This window comes from Haemaphysalis longicornis, unplaced genomic scaffold, assembly GCF_048455015.1.
Source record: "Haemaphysalis longicornis isolate Haplotype H1 unplaced genomic scaffold, Haemaphysalis longicornis Haplotype H1 scaffold_3, whole genome shotgun sequence".
Lineage (NCBI taxonomy): Eukaryota > Metazoa > Arthropoda > Arachnida > Ixodida > Ixodidae > Haemaphysalis > Haemaphysalis longicornis.
Genome location: NW_027526335.1, coordinates 105,565,411 through 105,587,017, shown reverse-complemented (window position 1 = coordinate 105,587,017; position 21,607 = coordinate 105,565,411). Strand labels below are relative to the sequence as shown.

General features: G+C 46.6%; 1 protein-coding gene and 1 long non-coding RNA gene across 2 annotated transcripts in view; both read right to left on the bottom strand.

Annotated features, from left to right (window-relative positions):
* Window positions 1–645: 645 nt before the first annotated feature.
* Window positions 646–2,142, bottom strand: LOC144173369 (uncharacterized). Its single transcript, XR_013323235.1, has 2 exons — window positions 881–2,142; window positions 646–780 (listed from the first exon to the last, which is right to left on the bottom strand). It is a non-coding gene; the product is annotated as an uncharacterized LOC144173369 (long non-coding RNA).
* Window positions 2,143–8,537: 6,395 nt separating this feature from the next.
* LOC144174980 (syntaxin-7-like) overlaps window positions 8,538–21,607 on the bottom strand; it is a 28,849-nt gene continuing 15,779 nt past the window's right edge. Inside the window, exons 7-9 of the mRNA XM_077703986.1 lie at window positions 15,802–15,916; window positions 14,293–14,375; window positions 8,538–10,532 (exon numbers count right to left, since the gene is read on the bottom strand). Coding sequence (XP_077560112.1) covers window positions 10,440–10,532; window positions 14,293–14,375; window positions 15,802–15,916 — 291 coding nt within the window. The 3' untranslated portion in view covers window positions 8,538–10,439. The remainder of the gene's footprint in view (window positions 10,533–14,292; window positions 14,376–15,801; window positions 15,917–21,607) is intronic.

Below are 21,607 nucleotides of genomic sequence, written 5' to 3'. Positions count from 1 at the left end.
TACCTGCTGCTTGGCATTGACGGAACAATTTTTTCAATGGGTGCCGCTATTAAACCCCAATATGTGAAGTTGGCCGGCCAACTTCCCGGCTGTGTTATGAAACAGTCTTCCAGCCTAGACTGGAGCTGGCACCACTGGCTGGAAATCAAAATTTCCAGGCTCGTCTCCAGCCAGAAATGTCACGTCTGCTAGCTGGAAATCGCACCATTCCCAGCAGGAAAAATTCCACTTCTAACTGGAAATCACCCTTTTCTTTCTGGAAATACCATTATTTTCAGCCAGAATGGTGTAGCTTACCAGCTGGAAATTGCTTTATTCTTGCTGGCTCTACAACCTTTCTGGCTGGAAATTGATTGTTTTCTTGCTGGATAGCGCACCATTTCCCAGCCAGAAATGTTTTTTTCTGGATGGATTCTGCCCCACTTTCCAGCGAGAAATACCTTCTTTCATGCTGGATTCTTCTCTATTCCCAGCCAGAAATCACTTTTTTTGCCACGTTTTGCAGTAACACATACCAAATTTTTATGAACAGCAGTCTCACCTGAAGTCCTTTGTAACAGACACCAAAACACTTTCAGCATTTCCGAATAAAAGAACTCTTCTGTGTGGGCTTTTGTGCCCCGAAGCAGTAACACAGAGGCCAGATAAAAAATTTAAAACTGTATTGTCGTTCCGTATATTACACATTTTCAACCTTGTCACTTGTGTACCCAGAACATCCGCAGGGGCCGGAATCTCCACCTTCTTTGGGTAAATGGTCCTCCCAGTGGTTCAGGTAGCCTATGAAAAATAAAGCATCATGAGAAACCGCGATGTCAAGTGATTTTGTGACCTTTGCACAACTGCCAATCAAACCATTTCCATCTTTTTATGTGCTTACCAGAGTTCTCGATGCCACTTCTTGGTCCTTCCACCCGCAGTCTTCTAGGTTGCAAGCCTCGTGTACCACATTCTGCAACGTAGACGTTCCCTCACAGAAAAAAAAAAAAACAGAAGAAAAAGCGATTTATTATAGATTGGTTCACCTTGTAACATAATATCACATGTGACTGTCTGCTGCCCTTCAATAGTTGACGGCGCCACACCGCTCATGCATTAATTACGCCGTGTTTACTAAAATACACGCCGACGTCTGAAACACACTAAGACCTTCGACAGCTACTCTCTCACTGTACACATGCCACCGGAATATAATAACGAATGACGCAGTCGAACTTTAGCGAGGCCCAATGCAGTGTTTTTACGAGAGCACCACACACGGTACTAAGTCGCTGAAATGATCAAGACTGCGTTAGGGCTATAAGCGTGCACCCCTTTTGATTCCGCTTCCCACACTGAAGAAATCTACAAGCTCATAGATTTGAGCAAATCAATATGAATGTGCACTTACCTATATTTGGTAGTATCAGTGTTGAACGGTACGCAGCCCATTGTTGCACCACATCGTTTTTTGGGCATTTCACTTTGTTATCGACAAGCGACAAGAATAACGCGAGAGCGATCCTGACCGTCTTCCACGAACAGCACAAGCACGCACAAAACCGCTGTAGATAAAAGAATTGAATACACTGTCAAAAGTTTAGCCCAAAAGAGGACGTAAAACACGCTGCAACCACGTGCGGGCCTCTGCACGTACGCCAACATGGAGCGGTCGAACACGTTTTAGGTGTGTGAAATGGCGCCGGGCACAGGCGCGTGAAAATTTAGTCCGTGCACAATTAAAACAATTTTGAAGAGGTTGTTGCTTTTTAGTTTGGGATCGCTTATTGTGGAAGTGTTTTACTTACGTATTAAAGCGATTAGCACACTTTTTATGTTCCAGGAGCACCTCCGGCTGGGGCTGGAAATATCTTTTCCACCCAGAATTAATTAATGCTGCGTTCCAATTCGCAGACAGCTTGGTAGACAGTCTACGAAGCAGTCTAACTAGACGTCTAAAGGAATGAAATTGGAACGGCGCCTCGGTCGCAAACGCAACACCAGCGCAGACGACCAGCAGACGACAGCGTCGTTGCAGACATGTTGAGTTGAGCAAGCCGCAAGTTTCGTAACTAATATTACCATTGTTATTACAAACGTTACGTAATTTAAAAACTAGGCAAAGTCACCTTCATGACTAGTAAATTTTATTAAATATTTAAATAAAGGAACAAGTGCTTTTGGTTCAACATAAAAACGCAAAAAGGTGGCGCTGGCGTCGTTTTTCAGTTCAGACAGGAAGGTAGCCTGCATCGTTGCTGACTTCGATGCTGTCTCCTCGAAGCAGTCTTCGTTGACTGCTTGTCCGCGAAGACGGCAACGAAGCTGTCTAAACGGTAAATTGGAACGCACCCTAAGAATTCCGCCTCCAGCTGGAAACCTTTCCGGCCGGGTCACCAATTTCCAGAGAGAAAAAAATTGTGTTCTGGCTGGAAATCAATATTTCTTGCTGTGAAGGTTACGTTTCCAGCGGGAAGTTGATATTCACAGCTGGCACTAGAAAATTATGCTAGAAATGTGGCTGGAAATCCTCATTTCCAGCAAGAATATGCAGTCCATTTTCATCTGGGGGGCCTAACGTCCAAAACCTCAAAACGGGAAGTTAGGCCTAACGTCTTGTGGCTAACGGAATGGTGACATGCAGAGCAACACCATTCTTCCCAGGATCGATTCTTTGGTTGTCGCCTGAGTTTTCCAAACTGCGACCATGTCGAAATGGTGCAAGCAGATAGACACCGGCTTTATAACACGAAGGGCCGAGATTCACTTCCGGTGCGTGGAGCGATCTTTTCTTTCACTTCGCCCACGATCATTCATCATCATCGTCAGTGAAAATTGGCTTTCCTGCAGGGCGTATTGGTGTACAACGGCATCAGGGAGGACAATAAAGCTTCTTTTTAATAAACCAATTTCGCTGTAATTAACGGGGGTTTACTGTATACGCATCTGTTTAACAAGCATGCATGCCCATAACATCAGGGTGAACGTGTATGGCCAGATGCATATCTAATGGTGCTTTTGTGATCATCCCAGCACCAAGCATCTTTTAGTGCCAGTCATATACGTTCCCACTGTACAGTCACGCAGGGGAGGAAATCCAACTGTCAGACTGGACGTGGCTCCCCCTGCCGGCGAGCTGGGCGGTGGCGGTTTCTGCTGCTTAGGTTTGGTCAGTCGCAATGACAGCGATGGGTGGGTGACAGGACCCGCTCTCGTGGTATTTAACGCCCCATGGGAGCTTCAGCAACTCCCAAGGACAAGTACGTTCCAAGAGACCGATGCATGCGGACGCAGGCCCGGACACTCTGGGTGGCCACCGAGGCTGGTCTTGGAATGGTCATTAGATCAAAATTTCGGTGAAAAATTCGTCATAAAATTCTTAAAAGCCGCACCCTCCTGCACGGGGAACATGTGCCTGTCTGCCGACGCGGGGGTTCCTGGTCCGGAGAATCAGGTCTTACGCGGGGGGCTCATGGTGGCCAGGCCATGAACTGCCACTTGGGGCGCAAAGGTCGCTGCGGAAAACGTTGTCTCCACGCTCTGACGAAAGCGATGAAAGAGGGGATTAGTACACCGAACGGCGAAACTCTCCTTGCTGAGTACCAGCTAGTAGACCTGGAATGATCTCCCAGAGCAGCCTAAAGATTCTTGTTCCTGTGAGCGAAAGAGTGGGCTCGAGAAGGACACCAAAAAAGGTTACGGAGCATATAAAAAACCGCGGCGACTCCACCACACCATGGACTCGGCAGACAATAGAACTACCGGTGTCCGGAGACCGTGAAAAGCAGGAGTTGCAAGTACCCAGATTAGTGAAAAAAGGCCCATCTCCCCGCGAGGGGGACTCGAGTAAATGCGTCGCATAGGGGGTGGGTGTATTGCGTTAACGTTTAGTGTTTGGGGAGTTGGTGGTAGTGAATGCGTTGCATCAGCAGCTTCTTGACGTAGTTTGAATGAGTCAACGATATAAGGCGTGTTCGTAGCCTTTGATTCTGTGTCGGTTTTGTAGCGCAGTGGGAAGAGCACCATGTGCCTCGCGTTCCGCCCAGAGGTAGTGAATGCGTTGTATCAGCAGCTTCTTGACGTAGTTTGAATGAGTCAAGGATATAAGGCGCGTTCGTAGCCTTTCATTCTGTGTCGGCTTTGTGGCGCAGTGGGTATAGCACCATGTACCTTGCGTTCCACCCGCAGGGTCGTGGGATCAAACCAGGCGCTGGTAAGTATTATTTTCTTATATAGTGTAGGGGGAGGGGTGCGGACCTGTTGTTGAGAGCGAGGAGGGTAGCGTGATGCGGGAGAGGAGGAGTGGGGGAGAGGGCGCACCTGCGCGCTGAGCTGTTGCGGACGGACGGCGGACGCTACATGTGAGTTAAAGAAATGCTCTGCATTTAAAATGGCTGCGGCTTAGCTCAGCTAACATATGCAAAGCAAATGCTTGGCTTAGTCTGATTGAGTCTTGGTTTCACTTGGTTAACCTTTGACTTAGCTGTATTGCCACCCACGTCTCAAAGCCGCTCGGCTCCGTGCAACGCTCACAGAAGGAGGCCGGGCGAACGCGGCGGTCATTCAGGGCGAACGCACCGTTCCTCTTCGCCGGGCGCGGAGTAACGTTGCCCGAGGCGACCCAGCGCCGCATGCTAGTAAGGCTGCGGGAGTGGTCGCTGCTTCGGCCGCAGCGGCGACCGCTGCTCGTTCTGCGCAGAACGACTGAAAAACTGGCCTTGTGCGCAGCGCCGACTGCGGGCCCGGCGAATCACTCGATGCGCTTCGGGGGGTGTGTTGCCGGGGGTGTCTCCGGTCATAAGGTCACCTAGCGCACCCTCCGCAAAATCGCTGGACGAAAGTAGTAAAGCTTTGCTTTAAAACTAATCGTTAGTACTGCTGGTCGGGACCCGCCAGAAGCACACAGGGTGTGGAACCGAGTGTCACGGGAGGGGCTAGTGCTGCCACCCTGTTATGTCCGCGCGGTCAGTGACAAGCTGACGCACGGGCACACTTGAAAATGCGGTTTATTCACCCAAAGAAGAACACGGCTTTTTGCGACTGCTCTGCAGCAAGGTCCCAAAGCGTCTCCCCGTGCATTGTCCATCGCCCCGAGGTGTCGGGGGCGGCGGCGAGGGAAAGGGACCTTCGCGGGGGACATTAATTGGCACGCTGTCGGGAGGCGCCGACGCAGAACTGCGTTTCCGCTGGGGAGCACGAACACAACACACCCCCAGATAGGTTTTCTCTGTCTCCGACGATCAGAGCCCAGCAAGCAGAATCTCCAGGGGGGGGGGGGGGGGGGGGCGGAAACCCCGTTACAGAGGCTATAAAATGTGTGAATCGACACTGTTTGATTCCCTCTCTGAGGTGTGAGCTCAGGCCTGAAAAGGAGTGAGACATCTTGGATCAGATCACAAACGCGCTGCCCCCATTCCCTTGTCCCTTTCCTTTTAACCCCACAAGTTTTGCTACATCCTAGGGGAGAGATCAGGGTCTCCTTAGGCCCGTACTCCTGGCTATGGGTCACTGAGCAGTTTTTCCCCCTTTATTTTATCTCCACCCTCGGGTAGTCAAAACTCCACTTGCCATATGTGGCTGGTTCATTTATTTTACAATTGGGTTTAAACTGGTTGTACTTAATGAGGTACTAGTCGAGACATTTGATTTGTATTCTTTTGTCTCATTTACTCAATGTCCAGTCACACATAATCAAAATACAAAGAAATGTCCAACCCCACCCATGAGGTGATACACTGCAGCCATGCGATATACTTAGCTCTTCGTTGCCCAAGTGAACTTGGAGCCAATGTAGGAGTTCCTCCTTCCGCTTGCATCAAGGAAACGATGTGCAAGCTGTGGCAAAGGTATTAAAAAGAGGACAGGAGTGCGCTTACTTCCGAATCATGCAGCGACGGCTTAGCCAAGGACGTGCACATATGTGAACCACTCAACGGCCCTGTTAAAAATCCTGTACAATAAGGTTAATGTTTTTAAAGGGACCCTGCACCACTTTTCAACTCTTTTTTCCCAAATCTTAAATGCTTGCAGAATGTAGTCAAATAACACGTACAGTATGGACTTAGATTAGGGGGTTGCAAAGTAGATCAGCCAAAAATTACTGCTCTATGCTCATCAAATAACTTATGAACTTGCTCGAAAGATTTTTCTCTCTTACGCAGTCTTCGTGCTCTTCGACTGCTGGAATTATGCCATTACAGCGGTGTGGCGGCTATTGGCTGGCTTTCCTTCCGTTGCAGCAATGAACGCATTCGATAGCCACTATAAAAAAAAAGCCACAAAAGCAAAGCAGAAACGGAAGGCATATTTGCTGCGACGAGCACATCACGCAATGCCACTCTGTGCCGGCGATAACTACAGCTTTCACAATGCTTCCAGATGCGAAGGAAGGAATGACAGTGTTTATCGGAAGTGTTGCAGAATCCCTTTAAGCAGCTTCTATGCTTCCCTCTTGCACTTGCACTGTTAGGCCAGGTTCAGACTGTCGCCGAAACTGTCGTAGTAACTTTAAAGAATGACGACATTTCACATCTCAGCCAACTGAACTGTGTGACATGCCGTTTTTTTACATCCGTAGATCACAATGGCTTTTGCGTCGGTAGTCTGAACATAGTAGCCTTAGATACCTGTCATCACCCAGGGGCTTTGAAAGGGGTGGGGAGCTCAGCCCCTTATGGCCTATACAAAATTTGATAAGTCATGACTTCAAAACCAAAAAAGACAACTGGCTGGAGAAGTCTAACACGTGAAATTCACGACTTAGCTGTTTGCCGGAACACACATAAAGTCTACCAATGCTAATCGTTATTTCAATCCCCATTCATGTAACTGTTTTTTTCATAACTCGTTACGGTCACACTCTTATTATTAGAGTTTTGCTGTTCCTGTAACAGGGAGTAAATGATGCTGTTTCAGATCTCACGATGTTGATTATGCAACATCTGAAGGCACTTGTGAGTACATCTTCAGTGCCAAGTGTAGGGTACAATTTCTCCGCCCTAGCGAAACAAATACTAATAGCCTTAATTTTTACATTCAGCAGGATTTTTGATGTGCATAGAATGCTGTTGCTTATAATAAATGTTGACCGATTACACATTTAGTGGGAAAAGCCAAAGCTTTTGGCTGTGAAAAACCTCTTAATTCAATGCCAAAAAAAAATGCACTCTAGTTCATCATCATCATCAGCAGCAGCAGCAGCACTAGCGATTTCTTGAGCCCCCACCTTCAAAACACTTCCAAAGCCTTTGTCACCACCAAATCTTTAGTGCTCCTCCTGGTTTTGGCAGGTAATTTCTGGTTCTGGCTTACCATTGCACTGTCTCCTCTGTCACAAGCCAGCAGTGAGAGTTGTTTTATTGAACCCATTTGTAGTTTGGCCAGTCTTGGGTAGTTACTAGTAATGCGTTACTGGTAACTAGTTACTTTTTTAATTAACTTTTAACTGTAACTAGTTATTTTTAAGTTAGAGCAATTTGTAACTGTAATACTGTTACTTTTTTAAAGAGTAACTATAACAGGAAATACCGCTAAAGTAAATTTTTTTTATAGAAAACTATCCATTAGGTACACACATTAAAGGCCGACGTATTGCGCTTGCTCCTTTTTCTGACTTTTTTTATCTTCACCTTTCACTTTTCCGTAACACGGCAGCTTTCACAGTTCAACTAAGAAGGTCGCTACAAGGATGGATTACCTTTCCTGCAGAAGATTGGGGTCGGAGTTAGGTCTTAGGGGGGATGTCTAAAACTATTCCTTCGTCTTGAGCGAGCAAACACAAGAAAAAAAAAAGGGAAAAGAAAGAGGGAAACTCTCGCTGCCAACTTTGAGGAAGAACTCATCCCAAGTTAGAGTGAGTTTAGCAAAATCATTCCCCGACACCAAGGGTGCATAAGCCAAAGAGGTTGATGCAACAAAATGAGGCGCGCAGAACGATTCTTGCTGTTGGGCTTGAGTGCGCCCCTTTTAGGTTCCCTTCGTCTGAGCTTTTACTAGTACATGCACTTTTGACTACCCGCACCCCTTCATACGTCAATACTAAATAAACTATCATTTTTCCCGCAATCTATTCCGTAGTTTTGTACAGTATTGGGAAAGTAACGACGTTACTTTTCAACAGTAACTGTAACTGGAACAAGTTACCTTTAAAAATTCTGTAACTGTAACAGAGTTACGTTTTTGGATTTGGTAAATGTAACTAACACTATTACTTTTTGCTGGTAACGTACCCATGACTGGTTTTGGCAGCCATTTGGTTACTCCTGTGGTCCCTATACCTGAACTCCATATCCTATGCACAGCCCGAATCCTTTTTTCTCCTTCAAGTTGATAAGAATGTCTTCTACAATAGTTTTCCAAACCTTTAATGCCCGCTTTCATATGATAAAATGCTACGGCAATGGCAGTGTTATGCTACGGCAGAGTTCATACAGTTTTGCCCAAAAGTGTGTGAAAGCCATTTTGTGATATGCAGCACAGTGAATCCAGAAGCCGGCAAAATCAAATTACAACTGTGACGCAAGTGTTCTTCAAACAATCAAACACAAAAGCCCAGAGGGTCTTGGTAGTTAAACACAACATACAAGCGTCTCTTTATTATACAGCATACAAACTACAAACTAAACGTATACAAAATAATATCTTTAGCAAGTAGAGGTTAAGAGGTTAAGACAAACATTTTGAAGTGAGCACAGCTGCATGAGTCTCCAGGATTGGTACGTTCGAAAAATACACTGGCAGCAGCAGTTAATTTAAACAGCCAACGGGCCCTTAAAGAGTCCCAGCACAGGGTACAGTTTCGTTGGAATGGATCTGTATCAATACCAAGCAAGGACGGCGCTGCAGGAAAGTGTTCATGGTTGTTTACCAGCTACATTTTAATTAAAACACAAGCACTCCTCAATCCTGAGTTAGCATTGCGCGACGCAACAGAAGTTGAATGCAGCAGTGGATGCAGGTAAAAAGAAAGTGACAGGGTGATAAAACTTGACAGTTTAAATTTGTGGTCCAACCACCTCAAACTTTGACAGGAAGAAATGCACAGAGAACGGTGCTTAGGCAGAGATGGCAGCGAGTAATCATGGCTTTAAAATAGTACTTTGTTCTTGCCCCCTAGGCCTTGCTTCTCAGCCTGCTTCATTCACTCCTTGCTACAAAAAAAAAAAAAAAAAAAAAAAGGAGCTACCCCCCAACGAGACTAGTCTTTTTAAAAAACTACACTGCTTTAACCTACATGTCAGGGTCATTTCATACACATGTACTCATTCACTGTTGCTGCCCACCTAGCCTTTATTCAGGCTTAAAATTGATCAACGATGGTATCAACTAGGAAAGCAGAGTGCTCGATTTTTAAGCAATCAGACTTGAAGTTGACCCGATATCAAAGAATGCAACTGTGAGTAAATTTTCCCAATTCCCTCAATACGTAGGCCACCCAAGCAACACGCAGTTCTGTGCAGTGCAGTAGAAGCTTGGGCGCAAGGATGAAATGTGGCGACCACACCTTGTGACCTACCACTGGGCCTTTCCGAGACAGAAATGGCACACTTCAATGAGGAGCTTAACATGTTAAACACCGCAGACAAACAAAACAGCCACCGCTTTTCCCAAACTAGACTTGATCTTTGAGCTGTACGCACGCATAAAACAACACCCAGGTGTTTCTTAACAACCAACATCTCAATTTCTACTCCAAAAGTGGTCGCAAGAAACAGAAACTCGCCGCCGGTGTGCAAGTTAGCATGACTCTTCAAACGTTAGTGACCACCGCTTCTCCCAAACTAGACCTTGTTGGCTTGATCTCCGAGCTGTACGCATGCGTAAAACAACCCCCAGGTGTTTCTTAACTACCAACATCTTAATCGCTACTCCAAAAGTGGTCACAAGAAACAAAGTTGCAACCGGTGTGCAAGTTAACATGACTATTCAATTGTTAGTGACCGTGCGGTAGTCCACACAGAACAGGAAAGTGTAGAGTACTATTAACACAAGTCCACCCACTGTTCAAAACGCAATGGGAAATCTCAATGCCCTCGTGTGGCCATCAGGAAGTGTTGTGAACTACACTGAAAAGCGATAAAGTGGCAAGCATTATATTTCCAAACTTCTAAGCTCTGCTGCAACCACTTTGACACTGCGAGAAACTTTGTTAGCTGCGTTCGCAGTGTACTCCAGGATTCAGAACGGGTTAGTTTAGGTGTAAGTAGCCAAAAGTCCGACAGAATCCGACAGAAAACTGGTTAGCAAAGCGTGGTCCTATCGGGATTGGCGGTGCCAGCTGCAAAGCCCCTCTGTGCAATACGTATGCTTTCGTCTTTGGTGCGGTCTCTGTCGGGGCTGTTTGGCTGTCGCACAATGCAAGCACAGACGTTCTCCATGGGCATCTTGCTTCTTGCACCGGCGACTTTGAGGGACTAGTGGGAGTTGTGGCACGGTGGGGAGAGTGCGAGCGGGTGCGTTGTCTACTTGATGGAGAAATAGATCACCAGGGCCACCACTGCTGCAACAACGACCACTAGCACGAGCAGGATGCAGGTCTTTCGCCGGTACTTCCTCTGTTAGAAAAGAGAAAGGGAGACCGGGGACACGGTTGGGACTGCACCGTAGCAGAATTTTCCTTGGCTGGCCGTAAAAGCAAGGATTCTTGTACAGTTGGTGCTACATAAGTATGCATTGTCTGCAATATCTGGCTTGTTTAAAGGCCACACTTGCGAGAAATGTAAGTCACCAGGCAAAACTTTATACACAAAAGCTTTTGATTAAGTGTTAAGATGAAGGCTTGCTGTGCGCGAAATATGAAGGTTAGAAATATTAGAAGAAATATGAAATATGATGGTTCTGCATGGATCCTGGAAGGTCTACTGCATTTTTTTTAATGACTGGTTAGGCAGACAGGTTATCACATGACCAAACTGCACCTAAAATTCAATTTCGTTGAGGGCAAGCCCTACAACATATTTTGGTGGCACCAGCTCTTGGCAATGCAATTATAGGTCATCTGGCTAAAAAACAAATAAACATGTGACCAGTAACACTGTTCATACTGCCACTCGCAGTCAAACAACCCTCACCAGGACTGAGTGTCTTCTTTTTTTCTTCTTCTTTCTACCATTAGTTCCTTTTTGTTTGTTTTATCAATGCTGCTTGCTGCTGGACCATTAAATGCACACATTATGTCACTTTACCTCAAAGGGCTTTAACAAAACTAACAGCACTGTGGAAACCCTTTTCATGGAATCACCAGCTTTGCTGAGTCTATTGGGGGCAGCCTTCGGACAAAGACATTGCGACAAGTGTAAAAGTCTACTTCAAAGCATGGATCAGACTAAGGTAGTAGTGAAGCTATGAATTTCCAATGAAGGTAAAGGTAAAATTGGTTACTGAGCCCATTGGGGAAGCCAAAAGTTATACCTTACAGCCCCAAAATTACTTTTACGGAAATTTACTGCAGTTCACAAAGACAACTGAAATTCTCTTTATATTTTATTTTCCTGAATTATAAGAAATAACAATCTACAAAGTTGACTTGCGAAATTTTTTTTATCTGATGTCTAGACCCAACGTATTCTGGATACAATGTGCTGGCATTTTTTCCTAGATTTTTAAGGTAATTGAAAAGAGAGTTTTTTTGCATAGGACAGCACAGTTAACAACAACAACAACAAAAAAAAACAATACTACACATGTTTTCACGTTTTATAGAAACGCACTTTCACAGTACTTTCCCAGTATAGTAGTCATGCACTTCCGTAACAAATATGCGAGAGCCAAGCTGTGTTTGCAAAATTGGGCATGCAAATAACGTCGTCCACGCATTCGATACCATTAGTAGCCCGACTGGACGCACATCACTGAGCTATTACTGTATAAAAAACAGTGATGGCAGATGTCACAAAAGTGAGTTTCACAGCCGACAGAGGGCACTTTCTATTTTCATTTTTCTTTATGAATCAGTGTCGACTTAGAAAGCACCTTTCACCCTTCTTAAAACCCATTTCACTGTACCTGAAAAACTTAGGCCCTTTCTCATCCTGCTTTTTCCACTCTCCCTCCCCCACTTTAACGGGGCCATGAAGACAAATTACAAATTTGTTCAGTCTGAAAGAACCAGCCTTTGGTGACCCACTCAGCTTTATTCGAGCAGCAAAAAACGTTTTTCTCAATGGAAACATGCAAGAAATATTTAAAAAGCTTCAAAATTTTGCACTAATGTGACAATATCCGTGGGAGCTTCAAAAACAAACCGTTATCAGTGTGTTAACTGCACATACACATTCGAGTGATACGATCAAATGGAACTGGAAGCCCCACTACAATCGCCTGGTTATACTGCTTTGCGATGGCTTAGGGTGGCGGCCAGTAGTGTCACTAGATAAGATACAGAGTACTGTCACTGAGGCATGCAAGTGAGCAACGGCGGCCATTTTGGTGTTCATCAGTGTTGCCAGATTGCCACTTCCGCAGCCTCACCACTAACTTTGGTGGGGGAATTTGTAAACAACACTGCCAAAGACGCAGCAACACGGCATTTTCAGACACACTTCTGCAGCTGAAATGCTGCGAAGCGCGTTATCTTTGATTTGCGTACGGAGCGGTGCCAGTCGCGCGCAGCCGCAAAGCAGGGAGGACAAGCTGAGACTACCACAGTTGACCGACAGAAAACGCATAAACAACAGAATGGTGCTGCTCGTGAACCGTCGCAGTGTAAACAGATGTCACGTGATGCGAACTGACCAACGATCACGGCGGTGGCATGGAACAATAGGAGAAAAGATTGCCGATACTCTGTAACCTTATCTAGTGACACAAGCGGTACAGAGTACTCTATAGCAGAGAGAGGTGTGTCGTTCGGGGCCGATTAGGGGGGTCCCTTTTGTGATGAAAATTTCTGCTGAGGAACTTCTTCTGTTGTAAGCAGTGCTCCTAGAGGCAGCTGCTTTGTAAGTTTTGTTTGTTAAATTAATTTTTATTTATTGCCCCAAAATAGTCTTATATCTTTATTTCATGAAATACAGTTTTATAAAACCATAAAACAATGAAATAAAGTTTTATAAAACCCATCAAATAACTGTTTAGTTTGATTTAAAAACTTATATAGGTGGTGCTGGCTGCAACAGGAGTTCACTGGCGAACGTGTGTGCTCCATACAATTTTTTTTCATCACTCTCCATCGGTTGTTCCCTCGCACGGCACACCTTACCTTCTAGTACACTGTACTAGCGGCCACCGATTGCCCAAACAAGATTCCGCGACATCATCGAGATGTCGCCGCAAAGAGGCTGGGGACTCGCCACTGCTCCATCTGCTTTCTTTGATATCTCGATTATTTGTTCGCGGTGTGCAATAAAACTGGTATCACTGTTACTGGGACAAAGCGAGTTTTTAAGGAACCAAGATCATATTTTGTCTTCCCGGCCCCTTTGAATGCCTCACCACCAACAGGAACGGGGATACAAAAGCGGTCACACTCACAGCGGTGCGACTTCTGACGACAACGTGCTTACTGGATGCTGCATTTCCACTAGTCAAGGTGAGTGGCATCATTCCAGCAGCAATGTTTCAGAAGAGAGCATCAACAAAGGATGTAATGGGACTACACCCCAGCAATGCACTGAATAAACACAGCGGGGTGCGTCACCACACACTGTACAAAAGAAGGCAATGCGTTAAAACAAACAAAAAAAATTGCTCGAGTATCTCCTCACTTTGATGCAAATGTCCTCTGTCGCTTCTACCATGCAAATGCTTCTCTCCACTTTCCTGCCCACTGTTTTCATTCATTTTCTCTCGTTTCACTCCTCTGAGAATAGAAACAGTGGGGGTTTGCTCACGCCAATTCAATTTTACCACATTCCCTTGCTTACACGCCATCTACTGGACCTTTTCAATACTGAGGGACTTCTTGCAATGCCACCTTAACGTCTAGGGCCGGGTGCGAGCACTTTTTGTATTTTTTCGCCAGAACAATGTTTTCAGTGCATATTTTTAGTTTGCTATTGCAAAAATAAAGCAGCCATGTTTGGTTTTTAATTAAAAAAACACTGCCTAGTACCAGCGATGTATTGATCTTTTGCCTCAAATACGCCAGATGTTTTCTTTTCTTTTTGCTGAACAATGTTGACAAGTATCAAGTATGATACCATATTTAGCGGTTTAGAAAAGTTTTCCCTCAATAAACTTCGCATTTCAAAATTTTTATAACTTCTGGCCAGGCGGCTGAATCGAGGAACAGACGGACAGACCAAAATTTTAGGGTAACTTAGCCCAAGAAAGGCCATCATCTTTAAACTCTATCCCCAATATTAGCATCGGTACCTGGTAGTTTGCAGCGCTGCGTAACTGCTCCACTCCCTGAGCCGTGTTCTGCTGAGCACCCTCAATGTTGCCTTCAATGGTATCTGCAAAAAGGGAAGAAAGAAACGGGCAACTGACTCCTCTTGATGATAATAGCAACATGTCATCTGCACGTTGATCAGGAAGGAGCAGGCACAATCCTGCTCTCCAACAGGGAGAAAAACACACCAATATACTCTATAGATAATATTCACTGAAAAGTTTAGCTGTCAATTTCTTCACCTGACAACACTGGAAACGGCCCACTGACATGGAACGGCTTGTGCCACTGCTCCCACACGCAGTGTTTCATCGGCTCCGTTTCAACTCGATTCTCAACGGTGGTGTCAACAGAGATGTTATTAATCACATTCGCATTTGAGTCGAGGCATTACTTTGCGTTCAATGGGCAGAGTTTGGGACGCCCAACAGACATCATGTGCTTAGCATGGACAAGCACTGCCATCCCGCGGAGGCCGACGTAACCAGTGACTGCGCACTCACAAGGTTGCCTACATGCGTGCCTTGACGGTGAATACAACCTGTAAGCTCTGCCTGTCTACACATCTGCCACTCCATTTTCAAAAGAACAAGTGTAATGGTGCTCCCACCCTTTTCCACCTCACCCACGTGAGGAACATCCTACAGTGGCGACTAGATACCACAACAACCAAGACCCTCAGCCCATAGATGGTGAAAGTGGCGGCACTAGCCGTAGTACCCTTACTGCTTCTCACCTCAACCACAGTGATCTCATATTCTACAACCGCAGTTCAAAATTTTACTGCCAGGTTAATCTTCAAAGCAGCAGTATTAAGCAAGCTTGTAGAAGACAAAATACAAGCTTGCTTAATTAAAAACACTGCTGTGTTCCGATGACAATCATACCAATTTTATCACAAACTTCAAGAGAATAATCTAGACATTATAGAAAACAAACAAAGCAGTGCCACCTCCCCTGCCACTCTCTGGCGAAGTCTCAATGACATCACAGCCGACACTTGTGCCGCTGATCAATGCCACCACGGAGAAACATGACTTGGTGCTTGCAGTAAGGCCTTCAGTTCATTTGATGGTGTCGCTTCAGTGCAGCTAATGCAATGATAACTATGTTTTTTGTAACGGCCTCTACTGTGTCACTCGTGCCCATAATACATCACTGAAATGTGGAATTTGAAAATTATTCAATATTTCTGGGGTTTTTCGGTTATAAAAGTGTGTTTCGTCGCTGGACCAGCAGAGCTCAGTGAGTTACCAAAGGCTGGTTCTTTCATACTAAATCAAGTTGTATTTTGTCTGCACAGCTTAAAGCTAGTGCCTTCATCTGGTGGCCGCAACAGTGAATGCTCCATCGTACAAAGGGAAAAATAACCAATCTTGAAGGGTCCTTGTCTTGTCTACCGCCACAGCGGGCACAACAGTTGGAAACACGCAAACATGGGCTCAGCGACAGCAAGCATGACAACACGAACAACCCTTTGTCGCTCTTACCGATGACCTCCCCCTGCGCGTGCACCATGGAGGCCAAGTCCTTGAAGATCTGGTTGCAGTCCAGCATGTCCGCCTCAATCTGCCGCACGCGCCGGTCACGTTCCACCAGCATCGCCTGTGCGAGCAAGGGGGCAACGTCACTCGTCTTCTGCTGACCTCTTGCCAGTGCCACAAAGGGCAGGCATGCAGGGTACACCAGGAAGCAGCGCAAAGCCACGAAGTTTGGTCACTTGGGAAAAACCCCACCTGCACTTTAAATAGGAACTGTACAGCTGGGGATGCCCTGTGGAGGGTGTAAAGCCATAACCTGCGAACAGCCATCTCTTCTGAACTAGCTATGATGCCCAGCTAGACGTTGCACTGATTGGTGAATGCTAATCGGCCCACCCTGACCTCCCTGGCCTTTATCAGCACAATAAACGTTCTTCTGAAATTGTTCCTACAAGGACAGCAAGGCAAGTTCCTCTCCCACCTTTTTCCAGGAAAAAAGTTTGAGATTACGACATGGCGCGGTGGTGTCAACTCAGTCCATCAGATTCATGTTTCATCAAAATGGGTCCTAAACGAGTGAGAAAAATCTCTGCTCCACTAATCACCAGCTCTTTTAACCAAAAAAATTACACTTCCTCAAACATCCTGTTTGTGTAAAAAAAAAAAAAAACCCACAAGTGTGTTCGTGTTTGCAACAAGGAAGTTTATTGGGTGATTTCTGTATAACTGCATTTTGCAATACTTTAGATTCTGCTTTATATTCTGGTTTGTTTACAAAACAATCATCAAAGGAAACGCATGCCTGATGACCACCTACAGTTGTTCAACACATTCACCAGCGCTCCCTGACTTCTACTGCTATCAACATACAAATATGCTGTCCCATTTGAACATCCCTTTCACAGATATTCCCCAACTTAAGCGGCAATTTAATATTCCAGCCATGCTTACTTTGTTGAGGCAACATCTATGTTGAGACAGCTAAAGCAAGCCCTCATGTAACATTCGCAGGTCTTGAGCCCAGCAAGCTAAAAGTCCCCAACAAAGTGCACAAGGATCTCCCCTATGTACTTCTGGTCCCTTGGATTCTTTTTTTACAGACCTGCTGCTTACCCAATTCATGAAGCTTAGCAGCCAATCTACTGGTATAATAACACTACACACCACCAATGCTTCTTTCATGAATAAACTAAGCTGACAATGATGCCATAGTGCAATTGACCTCCACTGCATGTTTCCATTTCACCACCATCATCATAATAATCACCACCACCATCAACTGGTCGTTCTTTTCCAATCACTTTAGACCACTCCCATTCAATGTCAGTGCCATAATCGACTGACCGGTTTTACGGCTGCTTACACCCTCCATCGGTCATGCAAATCCTGTAAGGTCTACCAGTCTTTAGTGTATACCAAAAGCAACAATGGCACGAAGCAGCAACACCCCAGGCTAGCTACAACAGTCACAACCAGTGGCTCCCGCAAAGTTGTTATCTGGCCACACCTAACCTGGGAATGACAAAAAGAAAAAAAAGTCCAGAGACACTCAAGGAAGGAAGGAGAAAAGGTAAAACAAAAGCAGGAACATTAACCAGGCTATGGCCTAGTTTGCTGTCTTACACGCGGGAAAGGGGGGAAGCGGGAAAAAAAGAAGGAAACAAAAAGAAGGGGAAAGGTACGTCAACCGAGTGCAAAAAGGAGTGCCCAGCTTTAGGATGTTATAGACGTTAAAGTTTGAGTGCACACTCTTTTGTACAAGCCCATTGTTTTGAGGAAGCACAGGAGCACTTTTGTCACCTTGTACGTACGACATCCGTTGGTCATTAAGGGTAACAGAGTGGATCCCTAGAGAAGGCAAGCGTGGCAGGGGGCGGCAGAAAGTTAGATGGGCAGACGAGATCAAGAAGCTTGCGGGCATAAATTGGTCACAGTTAGCACAGGACCGGGATAAATGGAGATCCGTGGGAGAGGCTTTTGCCCTGCAGGGGGCGTGGGTAGGCTGGTGGTGATGATGACGACGATGGTGTACCAGATGACGGAAAAGGCCAGTGGCCTGAGATTTTCTCCTCAGAGAACAGCCACCGAGAATCTAGCTTCCACAGAGTTGAGGAGAGCTGGCTTCTCTCCGAAAAAAAAATGTACGCACTCGCATAGAACGTGGTGTATGTAGGATTACCAACCATCCTAGATCTCGCGGGACTGTCCCGACTTTTGAAACACCGCCCTGAGTTCCGCGCCGTCCCTGTAGGGACAGCTATATTTCCCGAATTCGTTCTAGACCGTCCAGTTAGAAATTTTGATGTGATCCAACGCATACCCGAAAGCGCGCGTCACGCTACAGAACACAAAGTTAGCACAAAGTCAGCACTGCAACAAAGCAATGTTGCGGTGGTTGGTGGTGGCTGCGAGGGGCTTTAGCCGTTTTAGCTTGCAAGCCATTGCAAGCCAGAAATAGGGGTGACACTGGTGCCGCTGGACTGGTGCCATGGCCACGGCGGGCAGCGCCTGTAGTCACCATCATGGTTTGTAATATATAAACCCCCCTTTGTGAAGGCGACATCTTTTACGAATACATTCTCCAGCAAGAGGAAGTGTTGCGAGCAGCGCACAGCTAGCCGATATACAACTTCAAGAGGCCGCAACAATAAAGAAACAATGGACTTGTCAAGAAGATACCACAACAAAGAAAACTGATTTCGCTGGCGTACACTTTTCCCCCCCGTCCCGACTTGCTTCATTGAAAAGTTGGTAACCCTAGATGTATGGTCTCCGGTGCGTCAGAGACTTGACACACCTTACTGGCTGGCATTCCTATCAAATACGAGCAAGCATTTGTGAACGCAACTTCCAGCCAGGGACGACACATAACAGTTGCATCAGACTGCGGGGTGCCTAATGGTTTGACCTGCATCCTCAGAGACAACTAAGCACTTCTTATGGGTTATGAATACGAAAGCATGAAGTTGCATACCTCGGCAAAACTGGGTGCCACTCCCTCTCACTCGGACAGAAAAATATATTTTCCCTCACGCACTCACTCACACTCACGCTCACCATTCGCCCTCACCACTCACGCTCACTCGCACTCATGCTCACTATGAGCCCTCCACCACTCGCACCCACTCGCGCTCACACTCGCCATCACCACTCGCACTCACTCACGCTCACCATTTGTTATCACCACTCGCACTCACAACTCGTCGTCACCCCTCACACGCGAGTGTGTGCAGCAGACCCTCCATGAATTATGAAACCGAACAGTATTAGTGCAATCATGGCGTCAGAAGGCCATCCAAATCACATTCCTAAATCAACATGCAACCAGAGAATTATTTCTGGGGTGCCCCATAGCAGGATCCCAGTGATTACATGTTTCTGAAGCTAAAAGCAATCCCACCATTAACAACCATCACAGCGAGCGGATCCTGCGACGAATAGCCAACAGTGAGTACAACCGCAATGGTGGCGCTCACCGCGGTAAGCCCCGCAAAATGGCAGGAGTAGCGCGAGTGCACTCACGGGTGGTGAGCGGTGCTCCCCGTGAGTTGCTCTCGCAATCGTGAGTGGTGAGCGGGGCTCACTGGGCATGGGGCTCACACTCACCCGAACTCACACTCGCCAGTCCACAACGATGGCGAGGCTCACTCACCACTCATGAGTGAGTCGTGAGTGGGAAGGGTGTGAGTACACTCGTGAGTGAGTCTGCCGACCTAACAACCTTGTTTTGTCTTGCGTAGTTGAAGCGCTTTGCAATCTTGCTGCTGGAGACACTTTGCTTTGTGATATGGCTTAGCGCTTTCAAATGGCTTTTATATCTTTTACACATTGTGTCACCACTCAGAGTTGACAATGATGGTGAATTTAGCTATTTATTTTTTCTCTCCCTTCATCTGCGCTAGCATCTCTGCAGGTGGAAACACTGCAACATGGCATCTGCCTGCACGGCGGATAAGGAACCCGCTATGCGGTGTATGCACGACTCGGCACACACTGCAGCAGCTAAAACTTGTCACTGCCCACTAGAGCAGCACTATTGCTGACAATCAGTTCAGAAATACGTGAAAGAGGGTGATAGTGCGGTGGAAAATTGCGCTGGGGATCGTCGTCGGCGCGGCTTCGTAAAGCGGTGACCGAATAACTGCAGCGATGCTAAGCCTTTTCTGCGCAACCTGGCCTCGGAGCGACCTCTTCGTTGCGACAGCGGCGCATGCAAGACACACTAGTGGGCCGCTAGTTGTCAGTGGAAACCTTCAATTATTGTTGTGAGTGAGCCTGTTGTGTTTGGGGTCCCCCTATCTGGCCTTCCAAGGCTCGTTTCCCCTATTCTAGAAACGTAATGGCAAGCAAGGCCAACGCAAGAAGACCTGGCTGCCCAGCAATGTGAGCGGGTGCTGGGCTGGCACAGCCAGTTGTGGGCGGAGAACATGTGTTTGCTGCTAAAAAAAATAAGCATGATGTACCGCCGATCAGAGCAAAAGGCTGCGCGTATCTCGAAGTGGCAATGGCCTAGTCCTGTTTCTCTAGTTAGTCTTGCGCCGGGCCGTTGAACTCGTAGTTTCCACAGTGCTTTGGAGGCGCGAGGAGAGGGTGAGAGCTCCGGGCCTTATTGCTGGCTCTTTTTAATGAACGATAACTCGGCTAATAGGTACTTTTAAACCATTTTTGCGGGAGGACGTTCCTTGGATAATACTCCAGCGATTGCGTCCGTAAAATCACAACCTTTGGAACCCTCTCTAGGGCCGTGGAACCATTCCTGAAGGGGTCGTTTTTCTATTAGAGATGCCCATGGAGGAAAGAAAGCTTAGGAGAGGCCTCAGTGGCCACCGGCGCATTGGGAGAAGTGTGAAGGAGATTGCGTGGCTTTTTCACACTCATCGAGGCCACTGCCAGTCAGTGTCTTAGCAATGGCGCCAAAGGTCGGCCCACCGAGGCCCTCTGTCACTGCGCGGCCAAGCCAGTAGCCAATGGTTGGCAGGTGGAGACGAAGCACAGGACAGGGGAGCGGGCGAAGGAGGTGGCGTATGTGCTCAAAATACAAGGAAAAAAGGGGCAACCTCCGAAAATGGCCTTTCTGGCTTCAGTAGAGGTGACATCATGGCCTCTCGTAAGCTTCGGTTTCTTCCATGTGGGTGCTGATGCCCGACACTAGCTTTTTCATGCTCATGCCACAGAACACCCCGTGATCAGAATGCCTCAAGCAATGGAGCACCTCCGAAAAAGCCGTTTTTCTGCTACGGATTCAGGACACCGTCATTTCTTTTTTTCTTTCTCTTTTTTTGCTCAATAGGCTATTTATGACCTTTGGCTTAAAACTACCCATACACTGTAGCGCACACAGAAAACACAGTCATGCCCACCCAGTGAAATTGGTACACTTTCTGCCTGTCGAGTGCTCTTATTCTCAGCCAGGCCTCTGCTTCACTCGATCCAATTTCTCAATTCTTTTTCTTCAAATTTTAGGACTTTCACGCAACGAAGCTACACCTGGGCTGTGAGGCGCGCCATAATGGAGGGCTCCAGATTAACTTTGAACACCTGGGGATCTCTAACGTGCACCAAAATCTTGACACACAGCTGTTTTCGCTTTGTGCCTCCATCTCAAAAGCAGCCACCACCGCTGGGGATCGTAGCAGCGTCCTTGGGCTCAGCAGCAAAATGCCTTAGCCACTAAGCCACCGCAGCGGGTTGCTTGCACCAAGCCCCCACTGATGCAAAGCCTGTCGTGTCTATACCAGCCTTCGGAGTATACCGAAAGCAACAATAGTATGAAGCATCAATATCCCAGGCTGGTCGCAACAGTCCTAAACTAGTG